Consider the following 26,231-nt stretch of genomic DNA (forward strand, 5'->3'; position numbering starts at 1 on the left):
CCCTGTTAACCTTTGATTTGACATAGTTTAGCTGTATTGCAACAGTATGACCTGCCTTTGCCATATTGATTTTTATTGCACCATCATAAATTGCTTCCACAGCTCTAACTTTCTTGAAACAGTAGGAAGTGACTTCACGTGATTAAAATAACATTGACTATTGGATTTTTGTATTAGGTTACACCAGATCGTTTACTTTTCCCTACTTATGAATATTTGATATAGCTTCCCTTGAATGTCTTGTACTATTAATATGATTGCAAAGTTTGTTTGGTGGAGGTGCATACATGAGGTGAATGCGTGCAGCCCTGACATATAAATTTCTAAATCCGGTTTATATGCTTGTGTGTGGGTAATAACTCATGCTATGAATGAAAGGTTTTATGTATCCACATTATGGGACATGTTTAATTATCATGCATGAATGATTTGGTTTAAAGTGCATGGGCATATATGGGATCGAAGTCTATTGGCATACATAAATATCCTCATGAAACTATGGATGAATGCATGTGTGTTAAGTGATTACATGAAAGCACTTACACATGAATGGTTACACATGCTTATGACTGCGAAAGCTCATGTACATTGTTAAAATGGTATGAATGAATGTGCATTTGGAATTATGTTGGTGTAATTGCATACATTGCAAGTTATGGTTTTTGCATACAATGCATCGATGGCCAAATTGGACCATCATCGGCCTGGAGAGCCATGGGTTGGGTTTTCTTTTATATATGTTTTTAACTGCATCACGGAAACCACATTAGATGGTTTGGCACTTTACTACACTGTTCTAGTGGTTTATACGGGCTGGAGTCCCGAATGGGTCCCTGCAAGGGAGGATGCGGGGTTTTCACTTTACTTTTGCATATGTGTGGCAAACTTAAAGAAAGAACTTTAAATAAAGATAATGAATAAGAACAGTGTAATTTACATTCTAGGATATCTCATCTGGAGTATGAGAATTTTGGATATCCGGTCTTGGGGAGACTGTGAGGATACAAAAACTCCGTGTGCGTTGTTGCCCCTGAACCCGATATTGAGGTTCTTCTCCTGGCCACGGTTTTAGGGAGAACCCGGGAGTGGTGTGTTAGTCACAGTTGTGAGTTTATGGTACCAAAGAAGTGGCACTTGTGGGCGTGGGGTGTCCCTTGTGTCCCCGACATTAGATGTGGAGGTCTAATGTTCCGATGGATGGTGTTGTTTCCTGATATCGGTCGAGGGCTAAGTTGGAACCCAGTAATAAAATACAAATTGTTTGTTAAGCTACCCTGGGAACCTACTTGACCTCGGGGTTTGTACCCGTTTGGTGTATCCGTGGGCCACGGTAATTAAAAAGAGAAACTTAAAGATGTGTGCATCTAATAGGGCATGCATATGGAAAGATGGAACTTAAATGAAAGATAACAGAAGAAATCATGCATTGCACATAATCATGCATTTTTCTGTTATGCATTAGATCATGCATGTTTGAATCATTCTTGACAACATGACATCATTTGGTGGCAGCATACGCTTTACTTCGTGAAATCATGCTGAAAGGTTGGTTATTTAGTTGTTGATATATGACACTGTTTACTGTTATTGATTGGTGAGTAAATGAAATCATTGGTAGTTATGAAAATTTAGATGTTGAAAATTTTATATCTGCACTCACTCAAATCACTACATGAAATCTTATCCATGTTCTTTCTCTCATCTGGTTTCTTTAGAAGTAGCTGTGCTCAGAATTTCGGTTCTGACACCCTACTTTGTTGGTTTTTCACAGGAAATGGTGAACAGTGAAGTTGGACATGCATCTGGGGATGGATGAGTTATACTTGGACTTGTCAGCTTCAGTAGAGGATATTGTGACTCATTCTTTTGTCTTTCAGTTCTTTTAAATTCTGCAATTGTTACTTTACTTTCAGTTGAAGAAAACTTTGTCTTTGAAATTTTATTACTCATTAATAAAAGAGTTTTAGTTGGTTGATATGGATGATAATTGCAACTTCGTTTGTGGTGTGTGGTTATCCAACTGAAATTGGAACTGTAGGGATCACAGGTCTCTGGGAAGTTTTCCGCAACTCTTAGAAAAAAAAATCCGCATTTTTCAAAGGTAGGAGTTGGGGTCGTTACACTTAGACCATTGATAAATTGATAGAAATGCTCTGCATCAATTTGTCTTTGATGGAGTTTTATGTCTTCGGGATAATGTCATTGTGGCTCAAGAAGAGTCAACTCATTCCAAAGGTCGAACAATTGTAAGTTGCAAATGTAAGCAATATCTTTAAGAGAATACATTCTCTCGAGATATTCTCATGCTTTATTTGCATGTTCAAACTTAACTAGACTTTAGCACTTTTTGATATCAACACTACTAATGAGCCAAGACAATATCTTTACATGCCCCATTGTCCATTCTTTCCATTTTTTTCATACGTAGCCATAGCCTTGGTCTTTTCCGCCTCCATAAGAGGTATCAATTTTTCTTCTTCTATCTTAGTAAGGATTAGTTTTGGTTCCAAATCCGACTCATTCGCTAATCCTCACAACCCTTTCCCTTATACAACATGATTAAAGCCCATGTTATAAAGTTTGTGTCGTTAAGTTTAATGGGTTTTAGGGTGACATTATCATTATCATCCATGTTTACAAGGGTTAAGAGAAAGAATAGAAGATAGAGATGAGAAAGAAAGAGAGGAGATAATCAAAAGTATTACAAGCACTCCACCACCAAGAGAGCACCTCCAATGAGATCGTGTGTTTTTACACTATATTAAATTCTATCTTTTTGAAATTTTAGTTACATGTAGAAAAATCGATAAATACTTGATATTTGATGGCGTCAATTGAGTTTGGGTTTGGCCCAGGTCTCATTGACAAGACCTAAACGAACCAAACAAGATATAATAAAAACTTTTATTTTTAACCTTTAAAATCAAGCAAAATTCGGGTTAAATTCAGGCAAAATTCGAAGGTGCTTTTCAAGTTAAACATCATTAGATGTGCCTTGAAATACTAATTTCAACGATATTTTATTTTCCTGAATTTGGGCTATGGTTGGCCCAAAAATCGCTCATTTTTTTCAAAAAAGGCCCATCTCGATGGGACCGGGTCTGGGTTGGATCGGACCATATCTGATCTGTATGGTCAAAGTTAATATGGATCTAGACTCAGTCCAAGACTTATATTAATTAGGATCTGATTCAGTTCAAGATCCATATGAAAATTGAATATGATCCAGGTCCAACGAAATTAAAAGTTTAGATTCAAAATACAAGTTTAATTTAAAAAAAAATAAGGTTAAAAAGACACCTAGAAGGATAAGGCACCTTCTGGAATTTTTTGGATATTTATTAATTAATAATTAATTAAATTTTATTAAATTCTGAATTTCAGTTAATATGGTAGTTACCAAATAGTGGGGTCTCTAGAAGAGCTCTTTTGGTTGCTTTAAAAATAAGGTAAGTAATTAGAAAGAGAAAGGAGTTGGAAAAGTCAACAAAAATCCTTGAATGGGATTAGGAAAGGGACGTTGGAGATAGAGTCCTATATGGGAAAGCTCTATCTCCAGCCCATATGAGATTCCATAGAGGGACGGTCACCCTCTAAAGGGCCTCCCCATTATAAAACTTCAAAAAAAAGGAAGAAAGAAAGAGAGAAAAAGAGGAAAGAGAGAGAGAAAGAAAGGAAAAATTTTTGTGGGAAAAGAGGAGGAAAGGAAAAGAAGAAGGAGGAAGGCCTTTTTTCTCTCCGGTCATCCAATATTTTTCGGTCTTTTTCGAACTCCAAACAAAGGTATGGGCTTCTCTCTTGATTCGAATAGGAGGAATAACATAGATGAGGTTTATTTAGTGTTTTTGGTGGAATAGAAAAAAAAAAGAATGAGAAATCCGATTTTATTAGGTATATACATATACACACACACACATATATATATATATAACGTAATAGTGGTTATATATATATATATATACCTATATGCATATATGTATGACACTTTCTTTTTTTCCTCTACCGTTATATATATATATATATATATATATATGAGATGTTAAAATAGTCCATAAATTTTATTATTTTAGCTTGTGCACGTTGTTTTAGTTTTTGGGTATATATAATTAGATTTTGTCCTACTATTCGCAAGGACAGATCTGTCCCCCATTGCAGTGGGCAGATCTATCCACTGCAATGGGGGACAGATCTGACAAGCCTCACAGACGTGCAGATCTGGTTCAGATTTGCGGATGCGAATGGCTAAATTTTTAGTCTGCACATGACTGAAATTTTTGGCCTGTTATATGGTTGGTTTTTAGCCTGTGTATGCCTAGATTTCGGCCTGTGGTATAACAAGTGTTCGGACTGGACATATAGCATAACTATATAATTGATTGACGCATGATATGGAATTGTTCATGTTGCACATAATGTCACCAAAACCCAAATCTCGAAAAAATCTGGTTTTAGGATTGATTTTCAAAATTATTTCAAGATAGTTTTATATGTTTTTTACTGTGAACAGCCCAACCTATTGCAGTCGGCTGAGTAGTTTCTCCTTTACACATGCCCAATCGACTGCTGTCATCTGGGCAGGGTTTAAAAAATATATATGGGACACTGATATGCCATACTTTTGTGCCCAACCGACTGCAGTCGGCTGAGCACATTTTATAATCTGTCATGCCCAGCCAACTGCAGTCGGTTGAGCAGTTTATAAGTCTGTCAAGCCCAGCTGACTGCAGATCTCTAGTGTTACACCCCGTCCGACTACAGTAAGCAGGGGTAGACTCAAACACAAAAAAAATATGATGAAATGGGGGCTGATGAAATTGGGCTTTTGCCCCACCGATTGTTATCTGCTAGGACCCCTATCTAACTTTGTTTGATGCTGCCATTTAGGCCAACATCAAAACCACCTTTAATTTTTTATCTTGAACTCTAAGTTAAGACCAGGTATGCTGCCACGGTTAGATAAAATGTGACTTGTTTTGTTGCTGCCACACGAACTGTCGTAAGTTTGAATTATTTTTTTTTTGGCCTATTATATAGCTGATTTTTCGGCATGTACATGACCGAATTCTTGGCCTAATATATGGCAGATTGTCAGCCTGTCATATAGTAAATTTATGGCCTGTTATATAGTTGATCTTCAACCTATTACATGACAAATTATCAGGCTGATTAAATGCATAATTATGTCATTTGTTCATGTATGTTGTGATAAGATTGTTCATGCTTCATAAATTGTTACATAATGTATGCTTTTATATGACTGTTATGCATACTTTTAATGTTACTAAAAACATGTTATGTGACTGTTATGCATGCTCTCATGTAACTGTTAGGCATACTTTTATATGACGGTTCATGTGTCATAAAATGTCACAAAAGAAAATTATATGGTTAAGTGTCGTGAAGAGACACCACATATGTGCAGAAAATAACACGAGACTACATATGGTTATTGGTTGTGGCTGGGATGGTTTAGCTTAAGCCCAGCCGATTGCCAATTAAGTCTTATTGTTGTTTCGTGTATGGGCAGCATAGCTTCGGGCTCAGTATGTTTTGATTGGTAACCCAAGCATGCCCGAATTTGGTAAAGATGTGGTTGTTTACATATGCTCATGAACTTTAATATTATGTTGGTTTAAATATGCATATAGTGAACACGTAAATTTTGAAAATTTACATTGTTGCATTAGCATGATCATGTGCACATTTGCATGATATGCGTCAGATGAATCATGAAAATAAAAATGTATATTGCAAGCATGTGTTTATATGTATATATAATTGTTTATTCATGTAATTCATTGTGCGTGTGAATGAATGTGCACTTTGGACATGTTTGGATAATTGTGTGATCACATGTTCAGTGTAGTTTTTGCATGAGATGCATCAGTGGTCGGATGTGAACCACTTAGGCCATGTGGGTCATGAGCAGGTGTTGCTCTAAGTCTTGTTTTATACAACAACAACAAACAACTACGCCTTCATCCCAAAACAATTGGGGTCGGCGATATGAACCAACAAAGAAAATCATTATGGGTCTTCCACATGAATCCTTCTCCTCCATTCATTTCTATCCAATGCCATGTCCTCGGTGAGGTTCAAAGCATTCATATCCTTTCTTATCACCTTCATCCATGTCTTCCTAGGCCTACCCCGACCTCTTTTAACTAATATATTTTCCCATTTCTCCATCCTTCTAACTGGAGCATCATTAGGCCTTCGTCGAATATGTCCAAACCACCGTAAACGATTCTCTCTCATCTTATTTTCAATGGGTGCAACGCCTACCTTCTTACGTATCTCCTCGTTCTGAATCTTATCTTTTATTGTATTTCCACACATCCATCTCAGCATACGCATCTCAGCTACACTCATTTTTTGAATATGATGTCTCTTGGCAGCCCAACTGTAAAACCCGAAAAATTTTGAGTATAAAATTTTCCAAATTTTTGCAAATTGGGCCTAGATCCAAATTGCAGATCCAGGACCCATAAAGGGGGGTAATTAGGATTTATTTATTTTAAACCTTGAGTTAATGATAATAATAGCTAAATAAAATTTTTCAATTTTAAAAATTTTATTTAATTCGAGGATCCACTTGTGGATCCACTTGTGGATCCATTTTGACTTGGGGCCGGGTTGCGGGTCTCGGGTTCGGACCCGAGCCCCACCCCATATGTTCTGCCCTGTATAATGAAAAGGTCAACCCGATAAGGGTTGCCCGATAAAACCTAACCCAAAACAGAAAGGGGGGGCGCAGGAGCAGGGGGGTTACGCAGAGCGTAACGACCCCGCGCCCATCTCGGCAGAGAAGGGGGAGGTCTGGGGCCGATAAAGGAGGGGAGTGGAGAGGGGCTTTCGCCCTCTTCACTCAGCCCCATCTCTCTCTACTCAATCTCTCTCTCCCCGTCTCTCTCTCTCCCTGTCTGCGTGCGCGCACCGGAGAAAGGAGAGGTTGCCGGAAAAAGAAAAAAAACTGCGGCAACCCACAGCCACCGCAGCATCAGCGAGCACTCCTCTTCACGATAGCAGCCGTGAGTGGAGCTTTGGCCATCAGTCACCACCGAAGGCCACGGCAGCAGTGAGGTGCGCCAGCCACGATTCCAACCTCCGATCACCGGAAAGATCGCCGGAAAACCAACGAAAAAGGTATGGTTCTTCTTCGAACCTGGGTGAGGAATCGAACAGGGGTTCGATTCCATACGTTGATTTGGGGGTTTTCTTGATAAACCCTAAATACCCAAATCAAATTGATTTGGGGGTTTTCTTAATATGCCCTAAATATTGAAATCGGAAAACAGAAATCGTATATGTTTATGAAAACAGTAATCGTATATGCTTGAAAAAAAAATATGTTGTTTCATGTTGCAGGCCACTAGTGCATGGGTTGGAGGCGACAGGCCCAGCCGACCCAGTCGGTTGAGTGCTGTGTTAGCAGGGCCCCAGCCGACCCAGTCGGCTGGATGCTCTACATCTGGTGGGTCGGGCCATAGCAGGCCCAGCCGACCCAGTCGGCTGGGTGCTGAACTGTGACTCGTATGGAAAAAAAAAAAAACTGATTGTTTGCTAATTGGGACTTTAAATGAAAACTCTATGGCCCGATCCATTCCTTTAGAAAGAAAGAAATTTTCTGTGCAAGTTAATGAGCCACCCTAGTTTTTGCTCATGTTTGAAGTCTGTACATTTGTTTGGCTTCTGCTCTTGCTGTTTCCATTTGGGGCATCAAGCCTCAGAAATCTATTTCAATTTTTGTCTTGCCATATCATACTGTGATGCGCCAAATAGAAGAACAGAATTAGTAGATACACATAGCCGACCTCCACTCTTTTGTACAGTCCCCCATCCATACTCGGCATATCATGTAAACAGTACATATTTGTATCATTAGTTCACTGAATTGTTGTTTGTTGCAAGTTCTTATTGAAAGTTCAACGGTTTCAGTAATGTGTTCTAAGTTATCCATTTACAGAAGTATTGGTTATTCACACTGATATTTCAGGTTATTCATTAACGAAATCGTGAATGGGTTCATTAGTATTTTTTTGTTAGGCAATCTATTGGCATAAAATGAATAAAATGAAGCATGACTAACTAGTTATACTTGTTAGTAATCATTAATGGGTCAGTTGAATATCCTGGTTTATGTTAAATTTTGGTTTAGTCATGTTATGTTCTATGAACATGATTGAGTTTCATCAGTCTGTGTTCTGAAAGTTTATGTTGAATTGAGTTTTGGTTTGAGAATGTGCAATTTGATGAATTGAAGTAAATTGAGTTGTTCTAAAGTAGCTCATGCTGGTTCTTGAGTGGGGTTAAGCTCAAAGTTGGTAAGATGTAGCGTGGTATCATTGCAACATAACCTGAAAATTTTCAGTTGTGTATAATAGTGCTCAGGTTACACTGTTTAGGGAGGATGGATACATGAAACTGAAATTATACATATGGAATGTATCTTGCTTGTAGGTCTCTAGCTGGACATTATATTTCTGTCTAGAGTCCATGTGTTATTTCAAAGCTTGGGTATTGGATTTGCATGGAAACACTTGTCGTGGAGGTTTATGTTTTCATTTGACTGTTATGATTATAGTACTCATGGGTGTGAGCATGATTCAGTTATTAATAACTCTTCTTGAACCTGTACGCTTGATTATTGTGTGCATTGGTACATGTACACTCACACGCTTAAAGAAACCATGAATTTGGTTAAATATGTGATGTAGGTAACACACACATATTGAAAATGCATATGAATGAATTATGACATGCATATGTTTGGGTTTATATTTGCACGAATATATATATGCTTTTGGCATTTTGGCCAAGTGTTGTAAATGAGACACTACTTGGTTTTATCATGTGATGCACCGATGGCCTATGGGACCATCACCGGCCTGGAGAATGCACCACTTAAACAACATAAGATGGTTTGCACTTTACTACACTGTTCTAGTGGTTTATACGGGCTGGAGTCCCGAATGGGTCCCCGCAAGGGAGGATGCGGATTTTTCACTTTACTTTTGCATATTGTGTGGCAAACTTAAAGAATGGAATTAAATAAAAAAAATATAATGAATAAGAACAGTGTAATTTACATTCTAGGATATCTCATCTGGAGTATGAGAATTTTGGATATCCGGTCTTGGGGAGACTGTGAGGATACAAAAACTCCGTGTGCGTTGTTGCCCCTGAACCCGATATTGAGGTTCTTCTCCTGACCACGGTTTTAGGGAGAACCCGCCACTTTACCCGGGAGTGGTGTGTTAGTCACAGCTGTGAGTTTATGGTACCAAGGAAGTGGCACTTGTGGGCGTGGGGTGTCCCTTGTGTCCCCGACATTAGATGTGGAGGTCTAATGTTCCGATGGATGGTGTTGTTTCCTGATATCAGTCGAGGGCTAAGTTGGAACCCAGTAATAAAATACAAATTGTTTGTTAAGCTACCCTGGGAACCTACTTGACCTCGGGGTTTGTACCCGTTTGGTGTATCCGCGGGCCACGGTAATTAAAAAGAGGAACTTAAAGATGTGTGCATCTAATAGGGCATGCATATGGAAAGATGGAACTTAAATGAAAGATAACAGAAGAAATCATACATTGCACATAATCATGCATTTTTCTGTTATGCATTAGATCATGCATGTTTGGATTATTCTTGATATCATGACATCATTTGGTGGTAGCATACGCTTTACTTTGTGAAATCATGCTGAAAGGTTTGGTTATTTAGTTATTGATATATGACACTGTTTACTGTTCTTGACTGGTGAGTAAATGCAATTATTGGTAGTTATGGATATTTAAATGTTGCAAATTTTATATCTGCACCCACTCAAATCACTGCATGAAATCTTATCCATGTTCTTTCTCTCACCTGGTTTCTTTAGAAGTAGTTGTGCTCAGAATTTCGGTTCTGACACCCTACTTTGTTGGTTTTTCACAAGAAATGCTGAACAGTGAAGTTGGGCATGCATCTGGGGATGGATGAGTTATACTTGGGCTTGTCAGCTTCAGTAGAGGACATAATGACTCTTTCTTTTGTCTTTTAGTTCTTTTAATTTCTGCAATTGTTAATTTACTTTCAGTTGAAGAAAATCTTGTCTTTGAAATTTTCTTACTCATTAATAAAAGAGTTTTAGTTGGTTGATATGGATGATAATTGCAACTTCGTTTGTGCTGGATGGGCTATCCAATGGAAAGTGGAACTGTGAGGACCCCAGATCTCTGGGAAGGTTTCCGCAACTCTTAGAAAAAAAAAATTCTGCATTTTTAAAAGGGTCTGGATTGGGGTCGTTACACCAACATTCTGTACTATATAGTAAAGTGGGCCTAATAGTCGTCCTATAAAACTTTCCCTTCAACCGCAATGGCATTCTACGATCGCACAACACTCCAGTTGCACTCTTCCATTTCATCCACCCAACCTTTATCCTATGATTTACATCTCCATCAATTTCTCCATACTTTTGAATGATAGATCCCACATATTTGAAAGAATCATCCACCGGTATTTCGTGCTCACCAAGCTTCACTACACTCCCATCACTACTTCGTTGCTTACTAAATCGACATTCCATGTATTCTGTCTTACTCTTACTCAACTTAAAACCTCTTGCTTCCAATGTCTGTCTCCATAATTCTAACTTAGCATTAACCACAGATCTAGACTCATCAATCAAAAAATATCATCAGCAAACAACATACACCACGGCACATTTTCTTGAATTGATCTCGTAAGCTCATTCATCACTATAGCAAATAGGAAAGGGCTTAAAGCAGATCCTTGATGTAACCCAACCGTTATAGGAAAATTGGTTGTCACCCCTCCACAAGTGCGGACATTGGTTACTACTCCATACATATCTTTAATTATACTAATGTACTTGAGAGAAACACCTTTCTTCATCATTGTCCACCAGAGAACGTCCCTAGGTACTCTATCGTAAGCCTTCTCCAAATCAATAAAAACCATATGCAAATCTTTTTTCCTCTCTCTATTTCTCTCAATAAGTTGTCTAAGAAGATGTATAGCTTCCATAGTTGATCTTCCAGGCATAAAACCAAATTGATTCTCCGATATCATGACAATCTTCCTCAACTTAGACTCAATCACCCTCTCCCAAAGTTTCATAGTATGACTCATGAGTTTTATACCACGATAGTTTGTGCAATCTTGTATATCACCCTTATTCTTATATAGAGGCACCAAAGTACTCTTCCTCCACTCATTAGGCATCTTATTTGTCCGCCAAATCTTGTTAAAAAGATTTGTCAACCATTCTAAACCTTTCTCTCCCAAGCATTTCCAAGCCTCGATAGGTATACCATCTGGGTCAACTGCCCTTCTTGATTTCATTTTCTTCAAAGCCTCTGCATTTCCAAGCATTTCTAAGTCTTGTTTTATGCATTACAAAAATCTATTTGAAACTATTGATTTCTAAAATAATTGCACTGTTGAATTTTGTAATGGGCAAAGATCCTGAGTTGTGTTTTGCATGTTGATTTACAAAACTAATCTTTTGAAAGGAATTGGTTTTTTGATAAAAAGATAAAAGAGATAAAACAGTATAATTAATGTTTCTTTCTGGACGTCCCTTCCACAGTTTGGGAATCCTGTATGACAGTTTTGGGGAACCGTGAGAATACTAAAACTTCGTGTATGATTGTGCTCATGAACCCGATATGGTGGTTTACCTCCCAACCACAGTTTTAGGGAGTTTTCCGCCACTTTGCCTGGGGTGGTGTGTAGACACAGTGGTTGTTTTGGTATACTAAGAAAGCGACATGAGTGGATGTTGATTTTATTGTTGTCCCGACATTAGATGTTGATTTCTAATGTTCTGATAAATGGTGTTGATTCCTGATATCGGTCGAGGGTCAAGTGTAGAACCTAGTAATAAAATATAAATTGTGTTAAGATATAACTGGAAACCTATCTTGAACTTCGAGAATTTGTGGGCCCGTTTTGAGTATCTGCGAGTTTTAATGAAAAGTATAATTAAATTTGTATGCATTTAATAAAGACATGCATGCAAAAGAAAACTCTGATAATAACTTAATAAGTTATTCATGCATATTTATTGTTCTGCATTAGTTTATGCATCCTTACCTGTTTTGTTTCATGTGAAATATAGTTGTTGCATGATAATTGTTGTTAAATGCATGAATGGTTAATTGAATTATGAAATTGTTGTAGCTTATTTTCTTCTATAAATGTTACATGAATTTGATTTATGTTTTTATTGCCTATTTGAATTGTTAGAGGAATTTGTATGCAGGATCTTTGATTCTGACCTTGCGCCCTTTATATTTTTTACAGGATCTAAAGCCTAGTGATGAAGACGCCTGCTATATGTGGTTTACGATGCTGCTTGACTACTTTCTGATATTTTATTTGGGTCAGTGTGGCTTCATAATTTTGAACATTTATTTGAATATGTTCTTAAACTTTAATTATTGATAAACAAAGTTAATTAGTTGATTATTAGGTTAATGTAAGATCTCTTATGGTTTGGATTGTGTTATGTCTGTAAGGCCCCAAATCTCTAGGTATAGTTTTCGCAATTGTTTTAAAAAAAAACACTTTTCAACGAGGAAGAGTTGGAGTCGTTACAAGCACTCCACCACAAAGAGAGCACCTTTAATGAAGAGCACAAACACACAATCACTCTACCACCAAGAGGGCACAACAATCTCACAAGCACTTGAATAAATTTTGCAAAAGAGACTTTATCTCTTTAAAATCTTGAGTGGCATGCTTCCCAATGCACCGAAAAATCAACTTCATCTCAAAGCTCTGATACCATGTAATAAAACATGGTCCCACAAAATATATTCACCGAAACAACAAGAGTGAACACTCAAAGAGTTCCATCAAAGCACCAAAGGAATACAGAAGCCACAAAATTTGCTTACACACAAACACCCACTAAAGAGGTAAAACAAAAGGAATAAAATAATATTTTATTGATCAATCTATACAAGAAAGCTTTCATTTGAAAGGGGTTTCACCCCTATTTATACACACATAAGGGTCTCCTAAGAGAGACGTTGGGAGATGTCCCAACGACTCCAATAGAGTCGTTGGGCTCTCTCTCCAATGCTGAAAAAGTAAAAAAAAAAACAAAAAGAAACTAACCTAGTTAGACATAACCTAGTTACTATTTACTAGTTAGGTACTAACCTAGCATATATATATATATATATATATATATATATATACAAAAATACGTATATGTACACATACATTTACATTTTTAACAGAGACAGCATAAAATATTCCTTGTGTTGCCAAAGTAAAACTAATAAATGCCAGGTACTTCTAGTAAATCACTTAATCATCCCTAGTAGTGGAAAGTAATACAAGGAATCACCATGAGGTCCATGATATTTTTGAAAATTATTAATGGTGCATGTCTATGCTCATACAAACATACATGCTTGAACAGCATTCATATTTATATGACCAATTTGTGTTATACATTCATTCAGGTAAAGGTAGTTTAGTCCTTGGGTATTTCCACCTTTTCCCCTACTGCCTCTGCATATATATTTTTATATTATAGTCCCAAACCTGACTCATGTTAATGGGACACCTATTTCCCTTTACAGCATTTCCTGGTATCAGTGTCTATGGTTCAACATTCATTTCTCAAAGTTTGTATTTCAATTCTTTGTTTTTTGATATCCTTGTTCTCCAGCTTGTTTACAACACCTTAAGAAGCTAGAATTTGTTTTTCTTTCGTTCATTGTTAGTTTTAAAAACATGTGGTTTTGTACAGTTATCCACATTTTTCTATTTGTGTCAGCACCCAGATAAAACAGTCTTCTAAAAAAAATGTAGAGTTGAACCAGTTTTTTGCCTCAAAAATGTTGTTTTGGTTCCCTCTGATTGACGTCAAAGAAATGTCTTTAATTGGATATTTTAGGGCTCCTACAAAGAATTTACATTTTGATGCTACGACATTATTTGTAAGTCCTTTTTTATTTCCCCTTTCATTTCTTTCTGTGATTTCACGTGGTAACATTGAGAATCACAGAACGTTATCGTTAATGATACTCACCAAGGTTTGATTTGACCTGCTTCCAGTTCAGAAGATTACAGAGGTTGCCTCATTTGGCTTTATTTGGGGTTGTATTCCAACAAGAAACTTAGCAAGTCACAGGGTCAAACGTCTTAAATTTTTTTAGTTTTCTCTGCTTTATGAATTGCTATGCCTATTGAGGTGCAATGTGTACATGCTTTTCTCTAAACAGGATCGAATCTATCTGTCAAACATAGTTGACCATCAGTTGACTTTTCTCAATTTTTCATTGCCTATAGATAGTTTGTCTGCCTTACCCATAACCTTGTTTTGCCATGTATACATTAGTTACATTCTTGGAGGAAATAGTGACAAAGAACATCATACATGCGATTCAAGCTTAAATCCATAAACCATCAATTGGTCTTCTTCATCACGTGCTGAAAATAAAAGGTACGGAACTACATGAATAAACTTAGTATTTTATGAGATTCAGCTAGATGAGATATTGCTTCAACTTAAAAGATGAATTAATAGGGCAATAAGCTTTCCAATATGGGAAAATAACAATTGGAAGATATTTGCATGAATTGTGAACTCAATCAAATCTTTATTTAGTCAAAACACAAACATTTGTTAGGGTAAGAGATATTTTATATATCAGTAGACAGTAGTCCAATAGTGCATGTGCCTATCAACCAGGGGACTTTGTTCTAGCTAGATGTGATTCATAATGTGCATGGGCAATTTTTCTTAAACACGTCTAATTGTTTGATGTGTTTCTCGAACTCTATCAGCATCTTTAAACCCATTTCTACTGAAATGAACATACAAAACAAATTCAATGGTCATTTCCTCAAATTTAGCAACATCAGATTGCTGAGAGGAGAGGATACATACATACATACATACATACATACATACATACATACATACATACATACATACATACATATAGATATTTTCAATGGTCAGATCCTCCTATTCAGTAACATCAGATTGCTGAATAGAACAAAATAACCAACAGTCTGATAGGCAAAATGTTCAACTTGGAGCATTCACTCCTTACCAATGTGAGCTCTTCACGCCGTCTTGCTGGCATCCTTGAACCATGTCGTAAAAGAGCCATGGCTGCTGTTCGCAATTGCAAAGGAGAAACACCTTTCCCTTTAAACTTCCCTTCAACCTCAGCATTTTCCAATATACTATGCTCATCTCCTGAATCTTGGATCTTCTGTACAAACAGAGGAACATCAAATTCTGCTGCAATTTGCTTCTTATATTTTTCTGCAGCAGCGTGGGCAACTTCATGACAATCCACACAAAGTAGGACAATGTCATGGGAGCGATGACTCTTCAAATGTTCAGGGAAGTGCACTCGATAGCATGATGGTATTATTCGATAACGCAAATAGTGATTCCTTTCACCACATCCGACGCACATATTTTTCTTGCTTTGAATATAGAAGACATTGTCTTCATCTTCTGGACGGCCTTTTGGTTCAAACAGAAGCATTATTGCTGGAGGATCATCTTCAATAAGCCTTGCCAAATCTCTATGTAGATACCTGGAGGGAAGAATTAAAAGCATATATGAAGATACCATATTAGCAAATGAAGTATAGAAAATGGATGGTGACAGTAGATACCATTCAAGCTTTTTTTTATCACAATAACAAAGCAATCGGCCATCACTTGCATAAATTCTACAATTGTGGTAAACTGGAGCTCTGCAAGAGAACTTCTGGACAAACAGCTCACGTGAAGCCTTCCGCTTCTCTTGTTTAAGCTTCCTCCCATTCTTTTGACAAAATGGTTTGTTCATTAAGCCAAACTTGTCTGGCAATGCATTTTCATAAGCTGCTAACAGAAGCCCTTGTCTTTCCCTGGAATATCGTGCAAGGATTTTTTGGAAAACATTATCTAAGTTGCTGATGTCTTCTCGAATGAGATGATATACATCTTTCAAATGGCAGCAGAAAATAGGTGATGGAGAAGGCAAGGAAGCACAAGTGTCAGATGCATCTATTTTAGAATCGGCGTGGATTACGGTGTGATAAATATCTTCCTCTGTCTTTGGAACTTTGGTTGCAAGGGCCCATATGGATTGGTCTGACAGGACACATCTTAAGCTTTCGTCATGCATGCGAGCCTGCAACAGTACCAAGAATTCCTCATGCATCAGATGGGATACTAATCCACACAATCCTAGAGAATCATGAAGAAAATGGCCTTTCCATGTAAAATGGCATCCAAAAGAGCAATTTCCCACACCATATAGTAAAACTGCTCGGTAAGTGACAAGGCTCTTTCCATGTTTTATAAGATGTTTTTGACAATGGCAGGTCATCCAACGCATCAGAAATTTAATTACTGTAATGGAACACAGTGTATAAGTGATTTGGTTAACATAAAATTGTTGACAATCATATCATTAAAAAAAATTAGTTAGCTACCACATGTCAAAACACCAAGCAAATTTCTATCCCCCCAAAAATAATGTAATCCTAAACACCACTTTGCCAGACTTAGCGAAAAACACCAAGCAGTGAGTTTCTACTTCCCCAGAAACTATTGTAATCTCTAAACAACACACTTGGACTTAGCAGTACAACAAAAGAGTATCATAATGAAAACAGAATTCACAATCTTAAAAGATAATTGGCATTTATCCATTATGGATATCCGATAAAGTCAATGGCATCACTAACAAGATAATGCCTATTAATTTATTTTCATTTGCTTGCATACACTATATGGTTGTAATGGTTGTAGCCTGTTCACTAAGTTATGCATATAACTGTGAAACTATGATTTTGACATTATGAAATATGCATTTGTTCACATGTTTGTGTCATTCGGTGCAAGTAGCTACTTGAGGAGAAACCCACTTGAGACTCCTGCATCATGTTGACCATATTTTTCCCTTTTCCAGCCGTACCTAATTTGTTCAGCCTTAACCTACGTATCAATACCAAAATTGCCCATCCTTTTCCCAAACTATATAGCTCAAAAAATGCATATCGCAACAAATAACAGATTTCTGATTAATCACCATTCTAGCACTCTTTCAGCAAAGACCACTTTATTCATTCAACTTGCCACCACTATACATAGGCCTCTACCAGGAAAATACTTGAAATTTTCATATGTGGTCAAAGAGGCAAAAATGGATACTCCTTGTCCATATATTTTCTTCCATATAATAGAAAGGAAGAATAAACAAAGTATTGCATAGGTAGGCTGGAAATGGCAAACCATTAAATCTCTCCACTTGCAAAGCTGTCGCACAAGTTGCTGCAAATTTTACATACATAAGAGAAAAAATTAGGAACTTCAGAAAATCAACAATAAAGAACACAAAAAAAAGGATTGGAGGTATCCAACCTCAGCCTTATGATTTTTCATCGAGATGCTTTGCCCCTCACCAGCAAAACGCCATAAAATAGATGCAGCTGCAGAGTCTCCTCGAGAAGCTTCAAGATCTTTGGTATAAAGTTGCAAACAAATCATGTTTGAACGTCGACTAGCCTCATCAAAAGAACCTAGAACCACAACCATGTAATATAAATTATTATGCTAAAGACTAATAATAATGTCCAACACCAGAGAATTTGCATACAAAACTAATAATTGATGCATAGAATAATATAATTTCCATAAACAACGAATATGATGACTCTCATACAATCATCCAACACCATTGTACATTTTCAGTAAGATTACATGGACTTGTATGCCTTTTGACTATAGTCTTGGAGTGTTTGAAAGTGTAGCTTTGTAACCCATTGGAATCCAGTGGAAATGTAGTGTATGCTATGGTTGTCATGTGGATAGATGCATGTGTGCTATCACTGCTATGCCGTCTGCTTAGGTGGTCAAAGGCAAGGATCCTTACCAAATGAGCTCTACATGAATTTGCTACCAGTGTCTAAGCCTCTACATTGAGTTCCAACTTGTACTCCCAAGTTTCGACTTTGGATTAATTTGGACCAACCATTTTCAGTGCTGGGTAAGAGAGAATTTGAAGTATGTTTGTGAACTTATGATTACGGGTGAGTGCAAGGAACATAATTAGATGTGCCTGATGACCAAAATAAGTGGCCAGCAGTTGGCAGTTTGTTCAAAGCGAAAGGAGTAAATTTGGCCTGACTGACTATGCATTTTAGAACTTTTGACAAAGTTCTAAAGCAAAATTGCAATTAAGGATAACCAGGCTATGAATGATTATAACTTTTCTTCTTGTTCCTTTTTTTCCAGAGAAAAAGGTCCACTAACTTAAAAGTGATTCAACTTTAGTCTATTAGGATAAATGACTAGTAAACTAGTTTGTAAATATTTTTTCATACTATTCTAACTGAAAATTTTACAAAAAATCTTCTTCAAACTATTAGTTCAATTATTTTGTGCATGTGAGATAGATAGACTTTATAAAAACAGTAACAAAATGATGGGGAGAGATGCGAGAGAAGGATTCTGGTGTTGGAGGCACCAAAAGATGTCCCATTTATATTTCCTAGTGAAGATATGTATCACTAATTCATTATGAGCATGTGCACCAGTTATATAAATTGATTAAATTAATTGGGTCAAGTCCTATTAAGCGCAACATAGGATCCTAAGGGACCCACGTGGGTTCACCACCCAGTTAAAGCTAAGGGAAATTTTATTTTCTTGGACAGAATTGGAAAAAGAACAAGAGCAGACCTGGAATGAAAATAAAGATTTGAATTGGAGAATAATTCCAGAAAATTGAGTTGAACAAACCATTCAATATCATAATCCCATTACAGCCGCTGTTCAGAACCAGCAGTACCATCAAGAACTATATAACTAAAGAGAGATAGGTGACACAGCAAATAAACAAATGATAAAATCATCAAAAAAGTTGAATCTTACCCAGAATCTTCAAAGGTAAATGCTTTTATGTCCAAATCGATAGACAGTATTACTTATTCTCTGTTTTTTCAGTGCATAAAACAAATATATGTCCAAAGATATGGATCTTTGACCAAATAAAAAGGAAATTGATAAAGCATTAAGTATTAGCATCTTGATAGCAGCAAATAGATGTTTTGGTTCCCAAATAGACTATTTTTTTAATAATCCAAGGGAAAACTCCAAAATAAATGAGAAGGCATGTAAAAGTAGTACCAGGTAGGTAAAAGTTTATTTTGGAAAAAACCCAAATAGACTTGAGATTAACAGCCTATTAAGCTACCATGATTCTACAAAATGAAATCAAATGTGAAGAAACACATTTTTTCATTGCAAACTTGGTGACCATTGGAAATCTGATCAGACCAGGTCTAATACTTGGCAGACTAGATTCTTGGACAATCCATTTTCAGTTGATTTTTCCAACGGAATGCTGCAGGAATTAGACCCCCATACATGCACACACAACAACTGTGTTTGTACATATGAATACACATACATGTGTGTCTGCACTTTTATGTATAGCACAACTGACGAATACAACTTAATATATTAGGTCAGTCAACAATATTCATCACAAATAGCCAGTGATTAAATATTTTTCTTTATTTGATTAGGAGCCAAAACATTCAATAATATTAACTCACGAATAAATACCTTTGACATTAATGAAGAGATAGGGGACTACTTTGCAGAGAGTAAAAATAAGGCCAGGGGTATACGCCCTTTCTGCCCACATTGTGTTGAATTATCAATGAAGTATCAGGATTTTAATTCACAATTTAGCCATAAGCAATACTCTTACACATTCCATGAGGCTAATATAACTCACGTGTTACACCAATATCAAAATAATGTGTTCATTTTACATATTTTCCCCAAAACTATGCAGTCAATTACTAATCAGACTCAATACTAGTCATAGCAAAGTGCATACTGATGGGTTGTTGTCTGAGCTCCTTAATGAGACAGTCTGCAATGTATAAGAGATAATGTGCATCATCACAAGCATATTGCACCATCTCTTCTGGCAGAGGACGCAGCCGCCAATCTGCACGCTGTAAAAGGTGAAGTAATCTTACACTTACAGACTTACACGTAATTACGCGTTCGCTAAATATATATGACATCAAATATTTTATCACCAACTATTGGAAAAATGAAAACAGTAAAAGATTTGAGCTCACATGAACAGAATCTATGCAGAAAACTAATACATCTGGGAACTTCCAAAAGCATCACAGACACATAAACGCACACACACAGACATGCATCCCAGCATGCATGCACATGGTTATATTCAGTTTACACTTCATATATACTGCTGTAAGTCAAACTGTTTTTCCATAAAGTTCATTCCTTTTTTTTTATTGGCCATAAATCCTGTCTCCTAAATGCTACAACATAGGAATATGCCTCAATTCTTCAGCAACACAGCAGAGTATCTACCACTAGCACTTTTTTGTCAGGTATCAAAAGAAATCTGACATATCCAATGATTATTATGAGATGAAAAACCAATAGAAGCTCTTACAATACTAAAGTCAGAATGCCACAGGAAAGAGAACAATCTCACTGAATATATGAATGCCTGCATAAATAATGCAATCTCAAGCAAAACAATGACATGTGCAATGAAACAAGCGGAAAGCAAAAATACAAAAAGTGCATACAATGGCTACAAACAGCCTAAATGTACACAAGCACAAGTCCTCAAAGGGACAACACACAATCCAATCAATGGCAAAAACACAAGATTACAAGAGACATTAATGAACACATGCAAAAGAACACAAAAGACATAAAAAATAATCATTTATTAATGTAGAATGCTTAGGAAAAGCATTAGCATTACAAAGGGGAAGTCCCCTATATATAAGCACAAAAGAGAGAGGAAGGGACAAAATGAGAGGTCATGGGAGGCAGTCCAGCTAGTTGTTGGACTGCCTCCAAAGGTCATATTTATGACCGTTGGGAGCAGTCCAACAGCTAGTTGGACTGCCCCAACAGTCCTTTGGCTAAAACCAAAAAAACAGTAAAATAAAAAAGATAAAAAGACAGTGCAGTCCCGACTAGACTGTGTCCATTACAGCAAAGGAAAAAACTGAAATACCCCTGATGGGTATTTCAGTTTACATCCAATATATATATATATATATATATATATATATATATATATATATATATATATATATATATATATATATATATATATATATATATTGTAATAAAGTATGCGAAAATATAAAGAATGCTTAATGCATTCACAATATCCTACAAGGACAAGTACAAGAGAGAGAGATAAGAGAGAAGTCCACCATGGGACAAATACAAACAAGCCTTAATGAAGGCAACAACTAAAAAATAATAATGCTCGTATTGAAACGTAGCTCAAGAGATTGAAGAATACAAGGGCAAAGACCCTTATTTATACAAGTGAGGAAGGGCCAAAAAGGAGAGCCATTGGGAGCCCCCAACGGTCATATATGGGGGGCCCCCAACGGTCATAAATATGACCGTTAGGGTCCCAACGTCATTATGTGGGACCCCTAATGGTAGCTAAAAAGAAAAAAAATAGAAAATGATAAATGACAAATTAAAAAAGGTATTTGACAAGAAATAGTTGTTTCTAAAACAACTATGTAAAAAGACAAAAATACCCCTATTGGGTATTTCATATATATATATATAATGTGAGTACATATATTTTAACACCCCCCTCAAACTTTACGGGGAGATGACCAAAAGTTTGTCAAGTAAGAAAATAAAACGGGGAGCAAGAAGGGCTTTAATGAAGAAGACCGCCAGTTGATATTCAGACGTGACATAAGGCAGGGTGACTGTCCCTCTCAGATATTCATCATGAACATAGTGGCAGTCAATCTTTATGTGCTTGGTGCGCTCATAGAATGTGTGATTGTTGGCGATATAAATGGTACTTTTGTTGTCGCAACACAATTCCAAAGGTCTAAAGATGTCTACACTCATATCTTTGAAAAGATTTCGTATCCATACAAGTTCCATTGTCGTAGTTGTCATAGTCCTGTATTCAGCTTCAGTAGAGGATAGTGAGATTTTCTGTTTCTTCTTGAATCTCTAGGCAATTAAAGAATCTCCTAAAAATATACAAAGACCAGTAGTTAAGATTCTATCATTAGGGTTACCTCCCCAATCTACATCAGTATAAGCAAGTAAATTTAAGAAAAAGATTGAGGATAGAAATAACTCTTAAGTGATGGTATTTTTTATATATCTGACAATCCATAAAACGACACTCATATGCACAGTTGTAGAAGCATGCTGAAACTGGCTAGCAGAGTGAACAGCATGTACAATGTTTGGTCCGGTAATGGTAAGTGTAACGATCACAACTCATACCCTTTGAAATTGCGGAATTTTTTTTTAAAGTACAGAAAGCTTCCCAGAGACCCGGGGTCCTCACAGTTTCAATTCCAACTGAATAGCTCAAACACCACAAACTAACTTACAATCATCATCCATAAGAACCAAATCAAATTGTTTATTGAAGAATTAAGAATCAACTTCAGAGACAATGTTTATTCAATGGGAAGTAGCCAAAGAACTGAAAAGCTAAAATAGATCTGAAAGACAAAACGAAAGAACAACTCTATTCACTCGTGAAGCTGTCAAGACCCAAGTGTGACTCTCATGCCTCCCAACAACTGTCGACTTCACTGATCACCTGTTCCTGCGAAAATCCAATAAAGTAGGGTGTCAAAACCGAAATTCTGAACACAGCTACTTCTAAAGAAACCAGGTGAGACAAAGAACATGGATAAGATTTCATGTGCTAATTTGAGTGAGTGCAGATTATCACAATTTGCAGAAGTAACAATCATATGACAGTCGTGTCCCAATCCACTGAGAGTTTATTATACCAAATCTTTATCAGTTATTGTACTTCCAACAACTGCAAGTTGATCTATGATAACCTTCATTTTGTTCAAGTATTCCATGATGGTCATGGAATCCTTTCTTAACATTTGAAATTTTCTTTTAAGAAACATAATCCTGGCCTGAGAAACCTGTGAGTATGTCTAAACAAGTTTGTTCTAAAGTTGCATGGCAGTACAGTCATCTGGAATTGCTACAAGTACCTCTTGTGACAGTGTAGATGTGATATAAGCAACAAGCGCTTGGTCTCTTTTCATCCAAGCCACAAATTCAGAATTTCTAACATATACTGTAGTAGGTTCCCCTTTATTGTCCCTTTCTTCTTGTGATATTAATTCAGGAGGAACTGGAATAGATCCATCCAGATGTCAAGAAAGATCCTGACTCCTAATAAAATGTATGATTTGTCTCTTCCAAGTCAAGAAGTTACCATTGTTTAATTTTTCAGACACGAGTTGACTGAGGAAACTTGAAGAAAGAACCGACTGACTAGGAAATCAATCCATGGTTTACAGTATTAAGAATGTGTTTAGCACAGTCTGTCTACAGTTTCTGTAACTTTTTTTTTTGCAGAAACTAATTCAGATCAATGGCCGACGACAGTGGCTGAATTTGAAGCAGAAATTAAAAATCTGTCAGATTTCTGATTTTCATAAGTGATTTAATATTGGATATGAAAGTCACACTAAAAAAAAACGTGAATATGAATTCACACTATAAAACGAAAAGCAGTGTAGCTGAATCAAAATAAAACCCGATTGCGTGATTAGGTCACGCTGTGATCAAAGACAACTAGCAAAATATATGAAAGACAAAATAAAGAGATATTCAACTGGGTAACTCAGACAAGAAAGAGAAGAAATGATCAGATCTGATTAAGATCTGATTAACGTCAGATCTGATCAATATCAGGAGATGGAAAACAAGTGCAGACGAGATTGGGGAAACCAGAAAAGAGGTGATCTGATTGAACTTGGGTAAACCAGAAAAGAGGTGCAGACGAGATTGGGGAAAACAAAAGTATTTTTCTTGACTTAGGAGAAAAAAAAATATCGAGAAAGGGATCTTTCAGACGTACCTTTTTAGATCGATTCCAGCTTCAGCTGTAACGTGGCTTTGATACCATGTTAGGTTTTAATCCACTCGTGAGAGCTGAGAGACAGGGAAAGAGAGAGAGAGAGAGAGAGAGAGAGAGCAGAAAATGAAAAAAACGATAACCCCCAATGCTTAGGGTCGGCTGCTGTATGATCTCATTTATAATAACATACAAAATATAAGACTAGGGTACAAAAGTACCCTTATTACAGGAAGGTAAATTACACATAGTGCCATTAATGACACGTTAATGATCACGGGTCTGGATCTCGAGACCCGTGACCCGTAACAGGAGAATACACTTCTTTTCAGATATGAGGTAATTAAATTGTTATCTGAAAGTATATATGTTATTACATTGATTGTGGCATACCTCACCTGCTTATCAATGTCGCACATTTGTTATTGCTAAATAACTGTTCACTTGCATATTAATGTAGCATAGTTGTTATAGTTACATAACTGCTTACCTGGTCATGTACAAGAATTTAGATCTTTGCTATATAGTGATTATCTGTCTTGATATATACTAAAGATCAACCATGACACTCATACCACACACTCGATTCACGATATACTTGCACTATCAGTACAGAATTCCTGCTTAGACGTGGTAGTCTAATTCCTATAATTTTTACCATTTTCAGGTAAACGAGTAGACTTATGAGCGGTTGCGGGATGAGGCATTGAATCGTGCTTGCTGATTTACTGTTCCAGTGATTCCTTGGGTTTATGGTAATTTAAATATTCATATCATAATGAAATACATGTGTTGAGTTTCCTCTCAAATGTAATGTTCCGAAATACTTAACCCTATATTGATTATTCTTTCCGTTGTTATTAAAAAAAATCTACAAAAATCTGGGTTAAAATTTTGGGGCGTTACAGCATGCGCCAAGCATCGTGGTTACCACCCCGAGTTTCACAACAATGCAAAAATTTTGGGGGTTCGCGGCAAACCGAAACCTCCGAATATATATATTTTTTTTTTTTGAAAAACAAGAATTCATAGCAGCTGAAACCCCTTCCCCCTTTCCCAATAGGGCTTTACCGTAATCCATCTCACAAGCTTAATCACGTGACACACCCAACAAGAAAAAAAAATCACAGCACTCCTACCAACCACGCGGAGCCCCCTGGGTTTCTCATCTCGAATCCATACACGGAATCGAACCCATCTTCGATTCCTCACCCAGACTCCAAAGAAGAACCGTACCTTTTTCTTGTTGGTTTTCCGACGATCGGAGACAACTGTTGCGAGAGAAGGGTCCGCTAAGCCTCGTCAGCGTTGTCGTGTAGGGGCGATCGGGAGGGAGAACGAGAAGGAAGAGGTGGTAGCCAACGACTGATGTTGCTGCTCGAAAAGGGTTGCCGAAGATGGATCTGGACCAACCGGCGTCGTCGGCTGCTGCAAAGCAGGGATCGCACGAGAGAGGGAGAAAAAAAGGGTCGAGTGAAGAAGGCGAAACCCTCTCCACCCCCCTTTTATCACAGTGAACCCCCCTCTCCTCTTCTCCGAGAAACGCGGGGTCGGTTACACCTTCTGTAACCGCCCCCTCCTCCCCTTCGATATCTGCAAGAATCGTTCCCTAGGCACGATTCTTTGTTTTCTTGCTTTATAAGGCGCAGCCCGAGTCTGGGTCTGTGACTCGGGATCCAAACCCAGTTGCGGTTCTGGACCTGCGCCTCCCACTCGGTATGGATCCACGGATTGGATAGGAATGGGTCCAATCGTGGATCCCATGAAAACACATGTATAATATATATATATATATATATATATATATATATATATATATATATATATATATATATATATATATATTTCATCATTTATATATATATATATATATATATATATATATTTATATATATTTCATCATTTATATATATATATGGTATTTTACCTATATCCATAAGGATCCTATCTGGGTCTTGGATTCGGAATGTGGATCCCAAGCTCATTTATGCCTTATATAAATAGCTATCACTTGAATAATTTGATTAATTAAAATTTTTGCACTTATATATGTACATATAAGTTTATACGAGATAAATATATACGTAAAGATCCCTTTATGGGTCCCAGATCCGAGACTTGGATCCCAGACCCAAATCACAATGTTATGAAATTTATATATAACATTCCTAAATAAATGATTAAAATTTATGGTTATTACATTAAGATATGTGAGAGAACCATCCTCCAGCCTTAATTTAGCATTGATCTCTTGAGAAGTCTTCACCCTCTTGTCATCTAAAATCC

The 26,231-nt window shown here is 36.9% G+C and overlaps 1 protein-coding gene across 1 annotated transcript in view; it reads right to left on the minus strand.

The window, feature by feature from the left end:
- LOC149844615 (Polynucleotidyl transferase, ribonuclease H fold protein with HRDC domain-containing protein) overlaps positions 1 to 26,231 on the minus strand; it is a 76,944-nt gene that overhangs the window by 21,006 nt on the left and 29,707 nt on the right. Inside the window, exons 6-10 of the mRNA XM_089994944.1 lie at positions 19,896 to 20,013; positions 17,405 to 17,595; positions 17,276 to 17,314; positions 15,667 to 16,169; positions 15,087 to 15,585 (exon numbers count right to left, since the gene is read on the minus strand). Of these exons, the coding sequence (XP_089851070.1) occupies positions 15,087 to 15,585; positions 15,667 to 16,169; positions 17,276 to 17,314; positions 17,405 to 17,595; positions 19,896 to 20,013 (1,350 nt within the window). The remainder of the gene's footprint in view (positions 1 to 15,086; positions 15,586 to 15,666; positions 16,170 to 17,275; positions 17,315 to 17,404; positions 17,596 to 19,895; positions 20,014 to 26,231) is intronic.

The sequence above is a fragment of the Nuphar pumila genome, chromosome 2, assembly GCF_984573655.1.
Source record: "Nuphar pumila chromosome 2, dmNupPumi1.hap1.1, whole genome shotgun sequence".
In the NCBI taxonomy this organism is placed as follows: Eukaryota; Viridiplantae; Streptophyta; class Magnoliopsida; order Nymphaeales; family Nymphaeaceae; genus Nuphar; species Nuphar pumila.